Source organism: Trachurus japonicus, chromosome 13, assembly GCF_045865225.1.
Source record: "Trachurus japonicus isolate A0001 chromosome 13, Traja_1.0".
Taxonomy (NCBI): Eukaryota; Metazoa; Chordata; class Actinopteri; order Carangiformes; family Carangidae; genus Trachurus; species Trachurus japonicus.
The window spans coordinates 9001081-9015770 of NC_140919.1; the positions used below are offsets into that span (position 1 = coordinate 9001081).

Below are 14690 nucleotides of genomic sequence, written 5' to 3' on the forward strand. Positions count from 1 at the left end.
TGTTTTTAATGCTTTTGGTATTTCAAGTCCTTTGGTGTCGGTGCCATACTGAAAAAGTTCTTTCAAAAGAAGTGCAAAGTTTGGTTTTCCGTCAGTCCATTTTCTTTTGTGTATATGAAATTTTCCTAGAAATAAAACAAGTTGTACATTATCCATTTGGTTATTATCAAAATAAAGAAAAATGTCCTTTTCATAGATGTATTGAGTGACCAGTTTTTCTTACTCACCCTCATGTCAACTAGCGGAAGCTCATCACTCTACAAGAAAAGGACATTTTTATTTTCTTTGAAAACAACAAGTTGGACAAAGACACAACATTCTTTATACAACTGGTAGTACTTATGGCCAAATTTCATATCCACAAAAAAAAATGGACAGAATCAAAACTCAGCCTGGATCATTTCACACAAGAAATTCTCCAATATGCAACTACAATAAAAGGCATTAAAAATAAAAAAGCTATGAAAACGAACTGTATTTTTGAAAGATTCAACATAGCCCCTCTTTAAGAACTTTTTACTAGGTAAATAGATTCTTCCAAATCTGGCAATGTTTATTTGTATTTATTTTATTTATTTATTTTTATTTGTAATGTCATTATTTGTACTGCTATTGTCATTTTTGTTTCCTTTTCTTATTATCCCCCTGTCTGCTTTGTCCACCTCTATCTCTCTGTATAATGCATTATGTTAACATATGCTATGTTATGTGCTTAGATAATTATGTTACGCTTACAATAAAGCACAAAAAAAAAAAAAACTAGCGGAAGCTCCAGGTTTTTTTTTTTTTTAACAACTTTATTTTTGCTTTACAAAATACATAAACAGTGCATAAAACCATATGAGCATCATATTAATAACACTTGGATAACAAATAGACGTGACAATAAAATAAAAACATACATAAATAGAAATAAATAATAGTAAAAAAATAAATAAAATAAAATAAAAAGGAGAAGAAAAAGAACAAGACACACCAGGGGATATGAGCAATGGAAATTAAATTGAATTAAAGATATTAAAGTGGGAGCACAGATTTATAGTTTTGATAGCTTTCTTGTTATTAGCAGAGGAAACTGACTTGAAATACACCTCCAGTTCTTTCATGAAAACACAAAAAATGGGTTTTACTTTGGCAAATTTACACTTGTGGATATAAAACTTTGCAAGAATTAAAATGAGATTAATTAAAAAATATTCTTTTTCAGCTGGAGCGTCACTCTTTATAAATCCAAAAAGGACATTTTGCCAGAGGAGCTCAAAATCACAGCAGATATGATCTAAAATGAATCTACAAATATCTTGCCACAGTTTGCGGGTATATTCACATTTCCAAAACAGATGAATAACAGTCTCAGTATGGTAGTCACAAAAGGCACACTTCAGATCTAGGTCAACAATTTTGAATTTGATAAAGAAGGATTTAACTGGGTAACATCTATGAATAATTTTAAATGACACTTCTTTCACCTTATTAACCACAAAAAAAAAGCTCCAGGTTTATAAACCGTCTTTGGCTCTTTGGCTCCAGTTCGCGGCTCTGTCGGTGTCATTGCGCATGCGCGAGATTTGCCCTGAACCTACTTCCGTGTTTACATCGGTGAAGGAACAGCAGCAGTCCCGAGTAGCCTTAACGTTACACCGGCATTTCTTTTTTGTCTTCTAAAATGGTTCTTGTCTGTTGCTACCCTGGCTGCTTCAGCCGAGAAAAGCGTAGAAGTTGGAGACCCGAGAATCTGTCTTTCCACCGGCTGCCGGTGTCCGACCCACACCGCCTCAGACTGTGGCTGCTGGCGCTGCGCATGGACCTCGACTCATCCTATGAAGCGCTGCAGAACCTGCGGATTTGCAGTGAACATTTTTCACCAGATGATTTCAAAAAACAAACAACAGGACGAAGTTTTTTGAGATCTACGGCTGTTCCCAACACAGCGCCACTAGAGGTACTATACGTTTTTACATTAGGCTGCTACAGGTACCACTAACTTTTTATATACAGCAGCTATACAAGCTACTTTTGAACTAGCATTGTGCTACTATCGACCAGTGCAAACTCAGAGGTTGCAGCAACCTGAACTGAACGCATTGTCTGTTCCATATATTAGTGTACACGAGCACTTATTATGGTAAAAATGCCTGTTTTCTGATGAACCAAAGACAACCTGGGAACTAAAAAGGGAGATCCTCCGCGCTTCAGCTTGACGAACTCTGGAGCAGTGGAGACAAAGGGAGGACGCTGGAGCACACGGTCAAATAATAAACATTTATTGAGGTGCGGCTGCTGACGTTTCGACACAAGGTCTTGTTCAGAGCAAACAGAGCAAGGTTTGCTCTGAAGAAGACCTTGTGTCGAAGACCTTGTGTCGAAACGTACAATAAATGTTTGTTATTTGACCGTGTGCTCCAGCGTCCTCCCTTTGTCACAACCTGGGAACTGTGTTGTTTTATCTTACATATATATTTCTTTATTTCGGACTCTGGGTCCATAGCAAAAAAAAAAAACACAACACAAGACATAATACAACACAACAACAGACAACACAACACAGACAATAAAAAAAAAGCTACATACAATTCAACGGGGGAGGGCGGGGAGCAGACAGCCTTTTAGCTGGCTAGACCAGGGGGTCTCAACTAGTCTCACTCTGGGCTCCACATTGTCCCATGGTCATTAAGTCACGACCCATTTTTATACTCATTTAGCTCTTTATTGAGCAAAGTGCATTTCAGACATGAATGAAACTGAGGAGTTACCATGACAACTGCATGTACAGAGGTGAATAAAATAATATCAAACTGCACAAAATGGAGATCAACAAAATGATATATTTGACTTCTAATGAATCTCTGCATTCAGAGCATGTTCACAAAAGTGAATAAATATCAAATCGTACCAAATAAAGACCCACAAAACAAAACAAAACAAGATTCACTGCATTCAGGCCACATTAATAAGAAACTGATATCTTTGCATTCAGAGCAAATAATAAGAAAGTGAGGAGGAGCATTACAACTGCATGTGTTCACGTGTCTCCTGTGCCTTTCAAAATAAGTTATTTTTCAAAATAAAAGACACGTCCAACATCAGATGTGCATTAAATATTATTTACTTTTTTGACCAGCTGTCCACGACCCATCCAGAACGGGTCCCCGACCCACTTTTGAGTCCCGACCCACCAGTTGAGAACCACTGGGCTAGACAAAACCTTAACCGTGTTCTGAAACACATACAGCTCTGGAAAAAACAAGAGACCACTTTCACAAATGTTTCTAAAAAGCATCTCTACATGTATGACAGTCATTCTTTTCTTTTCTTTTTTAAACACCAACACAAACACAACTCATTCTCCTTAATGAGACACTGATGAGGTCATCACCTGAACCACATCTGGTTTTATAGGAAGATTATAAATAAAAACCACTGCTGGGATTAAACATCGACATTATCCCACAAAAACTGATTGATAAACTCTTCCTTAAAATATTCTTGCTGTGTTGTTAAGGAATAAATATGAACATGTTTTCTTTGCATTATTATTATTCATCAAGGTCTGAAAAGACTTGATATTTTTTGTCATTTAGACGAGTTGAGTCATTTTCAGCCAATAAAAGCTCTAAATGACAATATTTTTATTTCAATTTTGGGAGAAATGTCGGTAGTTGATAGAGTAAAACAAAAAAATATGAATTGAATTTTACTCAAACACATACCTATAAACAGTAAAACCAGAGAAACTGATCATTTTGGGAGTGGTCTCTTCATTTTTTCCAGAGCTGTAGATGTGGTAAAGGAGAAAAATATTTTCTGAACCCACTGACTAACTGTGCTTGACTGATTACTGGCAAAAGACATAAGCAGAAACAAAACTGTCACTGAAACCAATGTAAATGTAAATCCAGGACCTTCCTGCTGCAACAGAGACCCAGGACATGGAGATGGAAACACTGACACCGGTTTCCAGCGAGTCGAAGCAGCATGGAGGACTACGAATGGTGCTCACAAGTCCCCAAGCCACAGACGGGACAAGTCAGTCAACATCATGGACCTACATAGCCCTTCCCCCAACATGGTCATATGAACCTGTAAGTATTTGCCACCATATCTGTCTATGCTTGCCACTGCTTACTCACCTACTGTATAAAATATCAACCCTTACTGACTAATAGTCCAGGCAAAATAGCGTTTTCTGACAGACTAATTGTAACAGAATGTTTTTCACCATACACCATTTCTTTGAGGTGTCCAGAACAACATACTAAAAGTCCTAAGAAATCCTAGTTGGGGAAATATGTTTAATTCTCATTGGTTTACTGTATAAAGTCTATGGTGCCAATAAGGCCAGACAACAATACACCCCAATGGGGCTATTTTTTCCTTTACTGCTATCACAATGAAACTTTACACAATGAAAGTATTTATGAAATGTACAATTTTTTGTATTACAACTTTCTTTAAAAATGGATATGAATATCCAAATGAGCCATACACTAATCAAATATGCCTAAAATACACCCGAATAGGCTTATTTTTTTTCCTTTACTCCTACCACAATGAAACTTTACACAATGAAAGTATTTATGAAATGTACATTTTTTTGTATTACAACTTTCTTTAAAAATGGATATGTATATGCAAATGAGCAATACAGAAATGGAATATGCCTAAAATACACCCGAATAGGCTTATTCCCCCCCCCCCCCCTGTACTCCTACCACAACGAAACTTCACACAATGAAAGTATACATGAAAAGTAACATTTCTGTATTTCAAGTTTCTTGGGAAATTAATTTTAAATATGCAAATGAGTTCAACACTAATTTTAAATTTCACCACTTTATAAATTGCAACTTTTTAAAATTTAGAATTTGAATTGTCTTTATAAAACTGTTATCAATGTATAGCATGAATAATAGCTCTGTTTGTGTCGATTAGTCAAAGCCACTACACTGCAAAAACTCAAATATCTTACCAAGAATATTTGTCTTATTTCTAGTCAAAACAAATCTCATTACACTTAAAAAATAAGACTCATCACATAATAAGTAGCTTGTTTTTAGACACTTTTTAGTTCTTTTATGCATATTTTCACTTGAAATAAGTAGAAAAATCAGATAGTGGAGCAAGTTTTTCTTTCTTATTACAAGCACAAAAAACTTGCTTTCACTGGCAGATTTTTCTACTTATTTCAAGTGAAAATTTGTTTGAAACAAGTGAAAATGATATAAAAACAAGTGAATTTTTAAGGTGATGAGTCTTATTTTAAGTGCAAAGAGATTAGTTTTGACTAGAAATGAGACATTTTGACAAGAAATAAGACAAATATTTTTGCAGTGTGTTATTAACGAGTGCTGTGATTTTTATTTACTCCTAAAAAGGATATACAAGCGCCATGGATTAAACCGGACAGTATGGAGGACAGTTTTGAGGAGGACATCGGCATGTCCTCAGCAGATGTCCCTCCAGACGCCAAGGAAGAAGACGCCCCGGGCTTTGTTCCTAGTCCAACGAGCGCTTCCACTCCGAGTCCTGAAGAATCCGGGGAAACGGGAACTTGGAGAGAAAGGAAATGGCTCGTCAACCAGTCCAGCCTGATGCAGCTTTTTGAAAACTGCCATAAATGTGGAGGGACAATCCTCGAACCTCGTGTTTCCTCCACGGGGAGCCAAGTCCGGGTCGAATGGGAATGCCTCAATGGACACAGCGGGTTGTGGACTTCCTGTCCGGATGTTCGTGGAATGCCGGAAAACGATCTTCTTTTTTCTGCATCGACACTTTTCACCGGGGCTACGTACACTGCCGTTGCTGACTGGGCTGAACTGCTCAACCTCCAGATGCCAAAGAAAGAAACATTTTATTCTATACAGTCGTCGTATCTCATCCCTGCCGTTGATATGAAGTACAAAGAGCAACACCAGGCCATCATGGACCGTCTGCTTCAGACTCCAACAGGGGTGCACGTGTCTGGAGATGGGAGATCAGACAGGTAGGTAATTATATCAACCCTCTCATTCATTAAAATGTAATTGCGTAAATGTAAATAAATAACACTCAAGATTAAACTAAGATATACTGAGAATTGATGTAATCCTGTCTCTGAATCTTACAGCCCGGGCTACTCTGCGAAATACAACACCTACAGCTTCATGGAGGACGCAACAAAGGAAATAATCCAGTTTGATTTGGTGCAGGCAAGTGTAACAGTAAAAAGTATTAGTATTAGGGGTGGGCAAAAACATCGATACGGCAATATATCGCAATATTTTGTATCGCGATACTCGATATATCGACTTTTTTCAAATAATAAATCATGTTTCAGACGTAAATCCAGTACGACTGCTCCGTGAGGTGTCACTGTACTGCTGCCTCAGACAGTGTGTTGTTCATGCAAATATGTTGTTGTAACTTGCGCTTGCATAGTTACAATAAAATGGCATGGATAATTTGAATTACATTGTTTTGACTCAGTTTGTCCCATGAATTATCACTATCATCTGATGTACATACAACTCGGATTTTAAGATGCATAATAATGCCTTTTACATTTTTCAGTGAACTATGTAGAATATCGCAATATATCGCAAAATTTGGATATCGCAATATCATATCGTATTGTGACTCAAGTATCGTGATGCGTATCGTATCGTGAGGTCCTTGGCAATGCCAATGCTAATTAGTATTTAGTAGTAGTAGTATTTCCCTTGTTGAAATGAAAACCAATAGTTGCCCTTTTTGCTTCTGAAAACTCCGCCTTGTCCAGGAAGCTTTTATCAGAGTCACAAAGACATTATAATATATTTATTTATTACATTTTATTTATAATATATTTTATTTTAATTATTATAGTCATCATATCACTTTATCTGTCATATTTCAATGGTTTTCATATTGTTATCCCATTATCTTATCCTACCAGGTGGAAATTAGCAAAAGTTGCCACAACTTAGCTCAAGGCGTCTTTCCTTGTCTCACGAGAAATGTTTTTGTGCGTTGTCCCATTTTGAAACGAATAACTTCCTAATTCTCAATAATATTGTAAACAATTTGTAATTGCTCTGTATAATCAAACCATAAAAATAATGGAAAGAAACCAATAAAGTGGCATCACTGTCACATTTTGAAGCAGTATAATTTGCTTTGCTTTGATAATTTCCTAAAATTTTCGTCTGTCAAACTGGTTTTTAAATGTTTGCAGCACTTGGCTCCAGATGTGCTGTGCAGTCTTTTTAGAAGATAAAACAGTGATAGGATCACCGGGGTTACGGCAAGAGGCAACTGTAAAATCTCACGCCGTAAGACCTCCTTTTCTATAAAGGGTTCCCAGATGTGGAATTCACTACCGACTGAAATAAAACTAACCCCAGACATTAGGATTTTTAATACAAAGGTTAAAGTCTGGCTGAAACAAAATCCAGAACTGTATGCATTTTTAATGTGTCATGACTTGGTATGATTTTAGATGTATTTTATAGTGTTATGTAACTTTGATGTCTTTCTTCTTACCTTCTTTTTTTCTACTAAAAGCCTAACTAGGGACGGGAGTTGGAAACTAGCATCAGCTATAAACTCTGTCTGCAGAACATCAGTCACATTGATTTGTTTATAACGAGTGGAGGTGTCACTATGTTAACCTGCATTGTCCCTATCAAATAAACTAAATATGGCATAAGTATAATGATGTTTCAATAACCAGGCGACGGAGGCGTCCAGCTCTGCAGCAATGGAGCCGGTGTTGTTCCGCAGAGGGCTGGACTATCTCCTGGAGCGCGGTGTGGAGGTGGAGGTGGTGACCACGGACACATCGCCGTCTATAAGGGAGATAATGCAGGAAGATTACTCAGAGATTAACCATGAGTTTGACGTACGGCACGTTGTGAAGAGTAAGTAAATGGGTCTTGGCTTTTATGTTTGTGTCTTGTCAGAGTGAACTAATGAAACCTGTGTCTGTGTCTAGGCCTCATGAAGAAACTACTGACAGCATCCAACCAGAAGGAGAACCGTGACCTTCAGCCTTGGATCAAATCCATATGCAACCACTTATGGTATGCATGTGCAACCTGCGGGGGCGACCCGGATGTGAGTATCATCAAATATATTCTGTTAGGTTAGGGGTTTGCTGTTTTACATCGCTGGCAAAATAACATTACAAACAAGAGTATATCACATAAAAGAAAGAAATTATACAATAGATAATATATGATAAACGACAATGAATCAGTGCTGGAGAGGTTAGAAACCCTGGGAGGACTTATCCAGAACCTCACCATTAAAATAAATAGATAAAATTAAATGTATCTTATCAAAATAAAATAACAAATGAATTAATGAGAGAAAAAACAAAATTAAAACAAAATGACCAAAATTAATAATTAAGCAATGAATCAAGAGATAAATTGAAATGAATCAAGAGATAAATTACAATGGCAACTATTAAAAAACAACAGAGTATTAAGACGATCCCTTGGAGTACAGATGTGGCAAGTTCCCTCTATGTTTGTTTTTCTATATATGTGATTGAAATTATTGAATAACTTTTATTTATGAATGAAAAGAACAGAAAACAGAAATGATGCATTTTAAAAACGCTGTTAAGCAAACAAGATTGATGATTTCCAATTTCAGTTTGGAGAGTCAAAGTTGAACTATTCAAGAGGCTACAAATACCTGGGTCTCTATTTGGATGAACACATGAATATCATGAAGGGGTCATCACTACTGGCTGAGTCAGTAAACCGGGTACTAGGGGGCGTTAGAGCCAAAATAAAGACTCTAAAGGATGTTGGGTACTACATATACTCCACATTATATCAGAGTTGTGTGTGTCCAGTGTTAGATCATGCAGTAGGAGTGTGGGGATTCTGACCAATGGGGCATGGGACAGGGAAATACTGTATATGACATCTTGCTGAGAGCTGGATATGAAGACCGTTATTATAACAAAGAGAAAGTGGAGATTAACGTATCAAAAGAAATTATTTTCCAACAAAGTAAAGATAGATGGGCATTAGATATTTGAGGTAAACCAAAACTGTGTACTTACTGCTAAATAAAACAGGTATTTGGTCCAGAAAACTATGTTTTGTATAATGTGTCTAAAAAGAAAAGATCCCTGTGTGCTCTATGAGAGCTGGTGTTCTTGGTCTTCATATTGAGACAGGCAGAGATGTCGGCACAGCAGAAGACGATAGAATTTGTAATTTATGTGACAACTAGGTGGAGAATGAAATTCATTTTGTGTTCTACTGTCCTTTCTATGACTCTATAAGACAAAAACTGTTTAGTATTTGTGTGGTTAGACGATGCTGAGAAGCTAAAACATCTTTTTCAGTTGAATATACATGTTTATACATATACAATATTCATGTATTCATTCATATTTATGCTAAAACATTTGCTGCAGGTTTTGACAGAGAAGTGGCAGGCGCTGCTGCACCACATCTGCGGTGTGCACCGTTGGGAGGAGGACGGAGAACAGAAGACCTGTCAGCACGGCGACCTCAGTCCAGAAGAACAGAGACGCAAGAGGTGGCTGCAGAAAGACTCTCCTGCTTTCAGGACCTTGTCTTCCTTCGTCCTTGACCAACGTTTGATACAGGACCTGAGGCACATGGCTCTCTTCAAACACACAGGTTTGTGTTTCCTGTCCTAGTTTTGCCCTGTTTGATTTCAATTTCCTTCATTTATTTGCAAGCTTTCGGTCTGTGACCTTCTTCAGGCATGAAGACAAGTATGGAGCTATTTCCCTGACATTAAAAGTTGGCATTGAAAACAGAATTTGGCATTGTAATAAAAGTTTTTGGCATTGAAAATAAAATTTGGCATTGTAATAAAAGTTGTATTGACACTGAAACAAGTATCGGCATTGAAAAATGTTGGAACACAGGCATAAAAAATACAATATTTAATTTGGATTTTTTAAAAATATATTATCATGTAGTTTTCAATGTCAGTCTTCAGATTTCTTCTCCATGCGTCCGTAGCCCCTCCCCTCAGACCCTCCCCTCCACGCCAAAACCCTGACAGTAACTTGGCATTGAAAAAAAAGAACATTGAAACAGAAAAAAAAAATTGAAACTGAAAACCAGTGAGACTGGGGGAAAAATGCAGTGTAAAAAAACACACTGAAAAAGATGGACATGAAGAAAAATCTTAAGACTGACAGTGAAAACTACATGATAATATATTTAAAAAGAATCCAAATTAAATATTGTATTTTTTACGCCTGTGTTCCAACATTTTTCAATGCCAATACTTGTTTCAGAGTCAATACAACTTTTATTACAATGCCAAATTCTGTTTTCAATGCCAACTTTTAATGTCAGGGAAATGGCTCCATAGACAAGTGGATGTGGCTGTTACAAAAGGATTCTGGCAGTCACCTCCCTTGATTATGTAGTGCAGCCAGACACCTGTGTGAGCATAAAGGCTAGAAGGACATCATGGGAATTAGTAGTTCAACTGAGGGATCCTGTGCCTTAGGCTGTATTCGAAAAAATATACAGTCGTCCTCAAAATGATTCTTACCCCTGGCAAATACAGGGAATTTCTTCATTTTGTCAGTCACAGATTAGTATTTCAACTCAGATTTGACATGAATAGGACATGAGGGAAATTACCAATTTATTTAAGTAAAGTTACATTGTTAAAGGTGTTTATTTGAACGTTGAACAAAAATCACCATGTCCAAAATTATTCATCATTATACCTCAGTGATACCAAGACAAAAGGCCATAGGATGTTCGAACAAACCGTTCTCTTTAAGGGTCTAAAGGTGTTTACAATTATTTTCAATGTTTCTGAGAGTTTTTTGACCAGTTTTCTGACTATAAAAGTTGACTTGCTTGGGATGTTTCAGTCATTTTCATGTCAACGCAAGACTTGTTATGGGAAAGACCAGAGAGCTCAGTGAGGACACATTGGAAATGCCAAAAATACAATAAAACTTTATTGTCCACCATCGTGGAAAATTGTCTTCGGCTCACCGTAACAGAGATACATATTTCATTAAATACACAGTTAAATAAGGAAACAGTTAACACAATTAATCATACAATAAATAAATAGAAAGAGAAAAAGAAAGGAAAAGGATACAAGAAGGTGCCAGTGTCAGTGGTGCAAAGTATCAAGTCCCAAGTGCTGTGACTATTAAAAGGCAAAGCCGACAAATTGGTCATGGCTCCAGACCTTCCCTAATGTCCTCTTCATGTCAAATCTGAGTTGAAATACCAATCTGTGACTGACAAAATTAAGAAATTCCTTGTATTTGCCAGGGGTGTGAATAATTTTGAGGACGACTGTATAAGTAATCAAGGGAGGTGACTGCCAGAATCCTTTTGTAACAGCCACATCCACTTGTCTTCATGCCTGAAGAAGGTCACAGACCGAAAGCTATAAATTAAATAAATTGGGATATGCACAGAGTTGTGTGCGATTGCTGATTTTGTTTGTCGAGTGTCTAAGTTCAGCTCCAGCACCTCACAGAAGAATCCTGTCTATGGATGAGCGGTGATTTTTTTTTCACATTTCAGTTTCCTTAGACATTGATCAGTAAAAATAATCCTGAATTTGTTTTCTTAGGCAAGCGAGAGGCGTTCCACTCCTCCCTACTGAAGTACACGGAGAAGGGACTTCACTTCCACCACTCCTCCATGAAAGCTCGCACCCAGCTCGCCATAATGGACCACAACGAGAAGGCTCAGCGTGAACAAGCTACCGCAGCGTCCGGTAAGATGCCTGAGAAATAGTAAATAATAATAAATGAGGAAAACTCTTGTGTTTTAGTGAAGTAACGCACAGGTCAAAGTTTTCTAACTTATTTTTAGATCGTACATAGAGGCTGTACTCGAAACCGCATACTATACTGCTAGTACGTACTGATTTGGCCAGTATGCAGTATGCAAACAAGAGCAAAATCTGCAGTATGCAAAAAATTCCCGGATGTTGTACTGATTCGGAAAATATCTCCAGAATGCATCTGGCCAGTCTACATTGCATACTATATCCCACAATGCAATGCGCCCGACGTCTAACCGTAACCAAAGACGGTAGTGAAGTATCTTTGCTGTGTACCGTAACTATGTTATATAGTTTAATAAAATAAAACTTAACTGCAGACGGATCGGTTTCATTGTAAAACATTTATTTATTGATGTAAATGTGGTGATTTCTGTACGTAGGCTACAGGCAGCGCTGCTCTTCTGTCCAATACACAGGAAGCTTCACTTTTCATTCAAACAAACTAATGTTACTGCCACAATTGAGATTTCATCAATGAGACCAACATTTATCTCCTAAAAAGAATTTAACCAGCCGGTGGTAAACCTCTAAAAACCTGCGGGTAAGTTAATTAGCGATCGTTTTCTCCCTCGGGATGACGACGGAGGTTGGCCGGCCGAGCAGCTCTGCAGACCGGCTGCTGTCTCTGTGATGTTGCGGTCCCTGCGGAGCTTCACTTCTCCGAAAAACATCGGAGCAAACTTCTAAACAGCCGTCGTTTGGATCAACTGGCCGTATATTTGGGATCTAAACAGTTACTTTCTCGCATGAAAAACATTAAAACTTAAAGGGACAACGAGGAGTTTTGGAAAAGCGAAGTGTTTTCTCACTACATTTATGAGCCTCCGCGCACCGTGAAATACTTTGACCGGCGCAAGACAGACTCATGTTTTCATTCATCAAGAATTAAAGTCAGAGGTTGGAAGACGATCACATACCGTCGTAGTTCCCACCATAAACGGTGATTCAGCGGCGTTATTCTCATGACTCGCCACGAAACCGAAAGTAAAGAAACGTTGGTCGGCTCGACCAGCATTTCCACCACCACTAATAATAACAAAATAACCATAGAGACAAAACCATAGATTTATCTAAAATGGGCCCATTAACAAGTGGTGACGTAGATTCATCCACATTAACGTGAGACTTTTTTATTGTCGCGTAATTTTTCGTTCTGCCGATGGAGAAACTCCTTGTTGTCCCTTTAATAAAGTTACATAATTACAGCGCTAGAGCGGGAAATAAAACAGCTTTTCGCCTGTTTTATAGCTACCGCTACCGGTTGCCACGAATTGCATTCTGGGAAACTTCTGAATCCCACATTCAGTATGTAGTATACAACAGTACATACTAACGCAGTATGCAGTAGGCAGTACGGTAGTATGCGGTTTCGAAAACAGCCAGAGTCAAAATGTGAATACATGTGTTGTTGTGAGCAAATTCTGAGTCTGATATATAATTTATTTCATAATGAACTTTATGTTTTCTTTCTTTCTCTTCAGGGCATCCCACACAGACGTTCAGACAGAACCTGGTGGTGGAAGTTCTTCAGCGACGTTTGGATCCTTCAGTCGCATTCAAGGACCCCACGTCACATCCACCGCATCCACCGCATCCCCCATCACCGCCTCAAAGCCCAAGCGTGGGGCAGTACGTGGCGCAGTGGGTGAAGCGGCCGCCCCCTGTAGTAGAGGCTGCGATCCCCGGTTCGAATCCCGTGTCGGGCAGCCCTCCCTCTGCCTCCTCCCCCTATCCTCTCTACCTCTACTGGGTGGTGTCAGATAAAGGCAAAAAGAAAAGAAAAAATACTACAATACTAAAACGAAGCCTGACAAGGAAGAAGTGACTGAAAAACATAAAACTCGGTTTAGCTGGTGAACAATAATGTTTGTATTTGTGGACCAGCCCTAGCCCGAGCTCTGTCCTGAACTTGAAGCACCACAGATTGAAGTGCCACTGTTTCTTTTTTTTGTTATGTTTGATTTATGAAAAATGTTCTAATAAAGTTGAAAAATAAAAGGCAGTTCATTTAGATTCACAATGGTTTATTCACAAACATTATATAAAACTTCTCACAAAAAATACTGAAGTAAAATCCTACAGTTCAATGAAATTAGTCCAAGATGTAACAGTGAGTGTCCAAATGAATATTATAGTGAGATCCATGTTGGGGTGTGTGTGTGTGTGTGTGTGTGTGTGATCATCTAAGAAGTTCTTCAAATGCTAACTCCGGCTCTTTGGACCCCTCGTACAGCCCAGTAGGGGAGGGGTAGGTGTCGCGAACGGCTCCAACGATGCAGGAGGGAAACACTTTGCTGTGTTTTCCTCCTGCCGGTAGCGGTTTCCCTTTCAGAACCCACTCCAACACAACTCGAAAAGCCACCGATCTGCACTGTCTGGGAAAGAAAATGAGAAAATACATTATTTCAGATCTATGAAACGACGTAGCTGAGCAAAAAAAAAAGACGTTTTATTATCAATTATCAAAGAAATCGATTACTTACCAGTGGTGGAGAGTAACGGAGTAAATTTACTTGAGTACTGTACTTAAGTACATATCCAGATGATTTGTACTTTACTTGAGTATTAGAGACTTATTACTCTTACTTGAATACATTTCCAAGACAAATATTTTTACTTTTACTCGAGTTAATTTGTAGGAAGGCTGAAAAGTACTGGTTACTTTCAGGTCTTTTTCTAAAATCCTATTGGACACAAGCTGTGTTTGTCAGAGAAGGAAACCCTAACCCCTAAAAGCAGCACATCAGTGCAGCTGAGCAGCAAAGAGTTCATTCTCACTAACAAGAGTTAAAAGCTCCTTAAATTCATTTACAAACAATTAGAGTCATTCACTGATGTGGAGAATAAGACATTTACTCTTACTCTTACTTTTACTTAAAGTCAATTTAAAAGCATGT

The 14690-nt window shown here is 38.0% G+C and overlaps 1 protein-coding gene across 1 annotated transcript; it reads left to right on the forward strand.

Moving 5' to 3' along the window:
• The first annotated feature begins 7693 nt into the window (after positions 1-7693).
• Positions 7694-13645, forward strand: LOC146975401 (uncharacterized). Its single transcript, XM_085794385.1, has 5 exons — positions 7694-7877; positions 7952-8073; positions 9398-9626; positions 11575-11721; positions 13275-13645. The coding sequence occupies exons 1-5, from the start codon at positions 7718-7720 to the stop codon at positions 13616-13618; spliced, it is 1002 nt and encodes a 333-aa protein (XP_085650511.1). The 5' UTR covers positions 7694-7717; the 3' UTR covers positions 13619-13645.
• The last annotated feature ends 1045 nt before the right edge of the window (positions 13646-14690 follow it).

Coding starts and splice junctions, on each gene's coding strand:
- LOC146975401 (XM_085794385.1), top strand. CDS start 7,718: ATGGAGCCGGTGTTGTTCCGCAGAGGGCTGGACTATCTCCTGGAGCGC. Junction 8,074..9,397: donor CCTGCGGGGGCGACCCGGAT/GTGAGTATCATC, acceptor CATTTGCTGCAG/GTTTTGACAGAGAAGTGGCA. Junction 9,627..11,574: donor GGCTCTCTTCAAACACACAG/GTTTGTGTTTCC, acceptor TTGTTTTCTTAG/GCAAGCGAGAGGCGTTCCAC.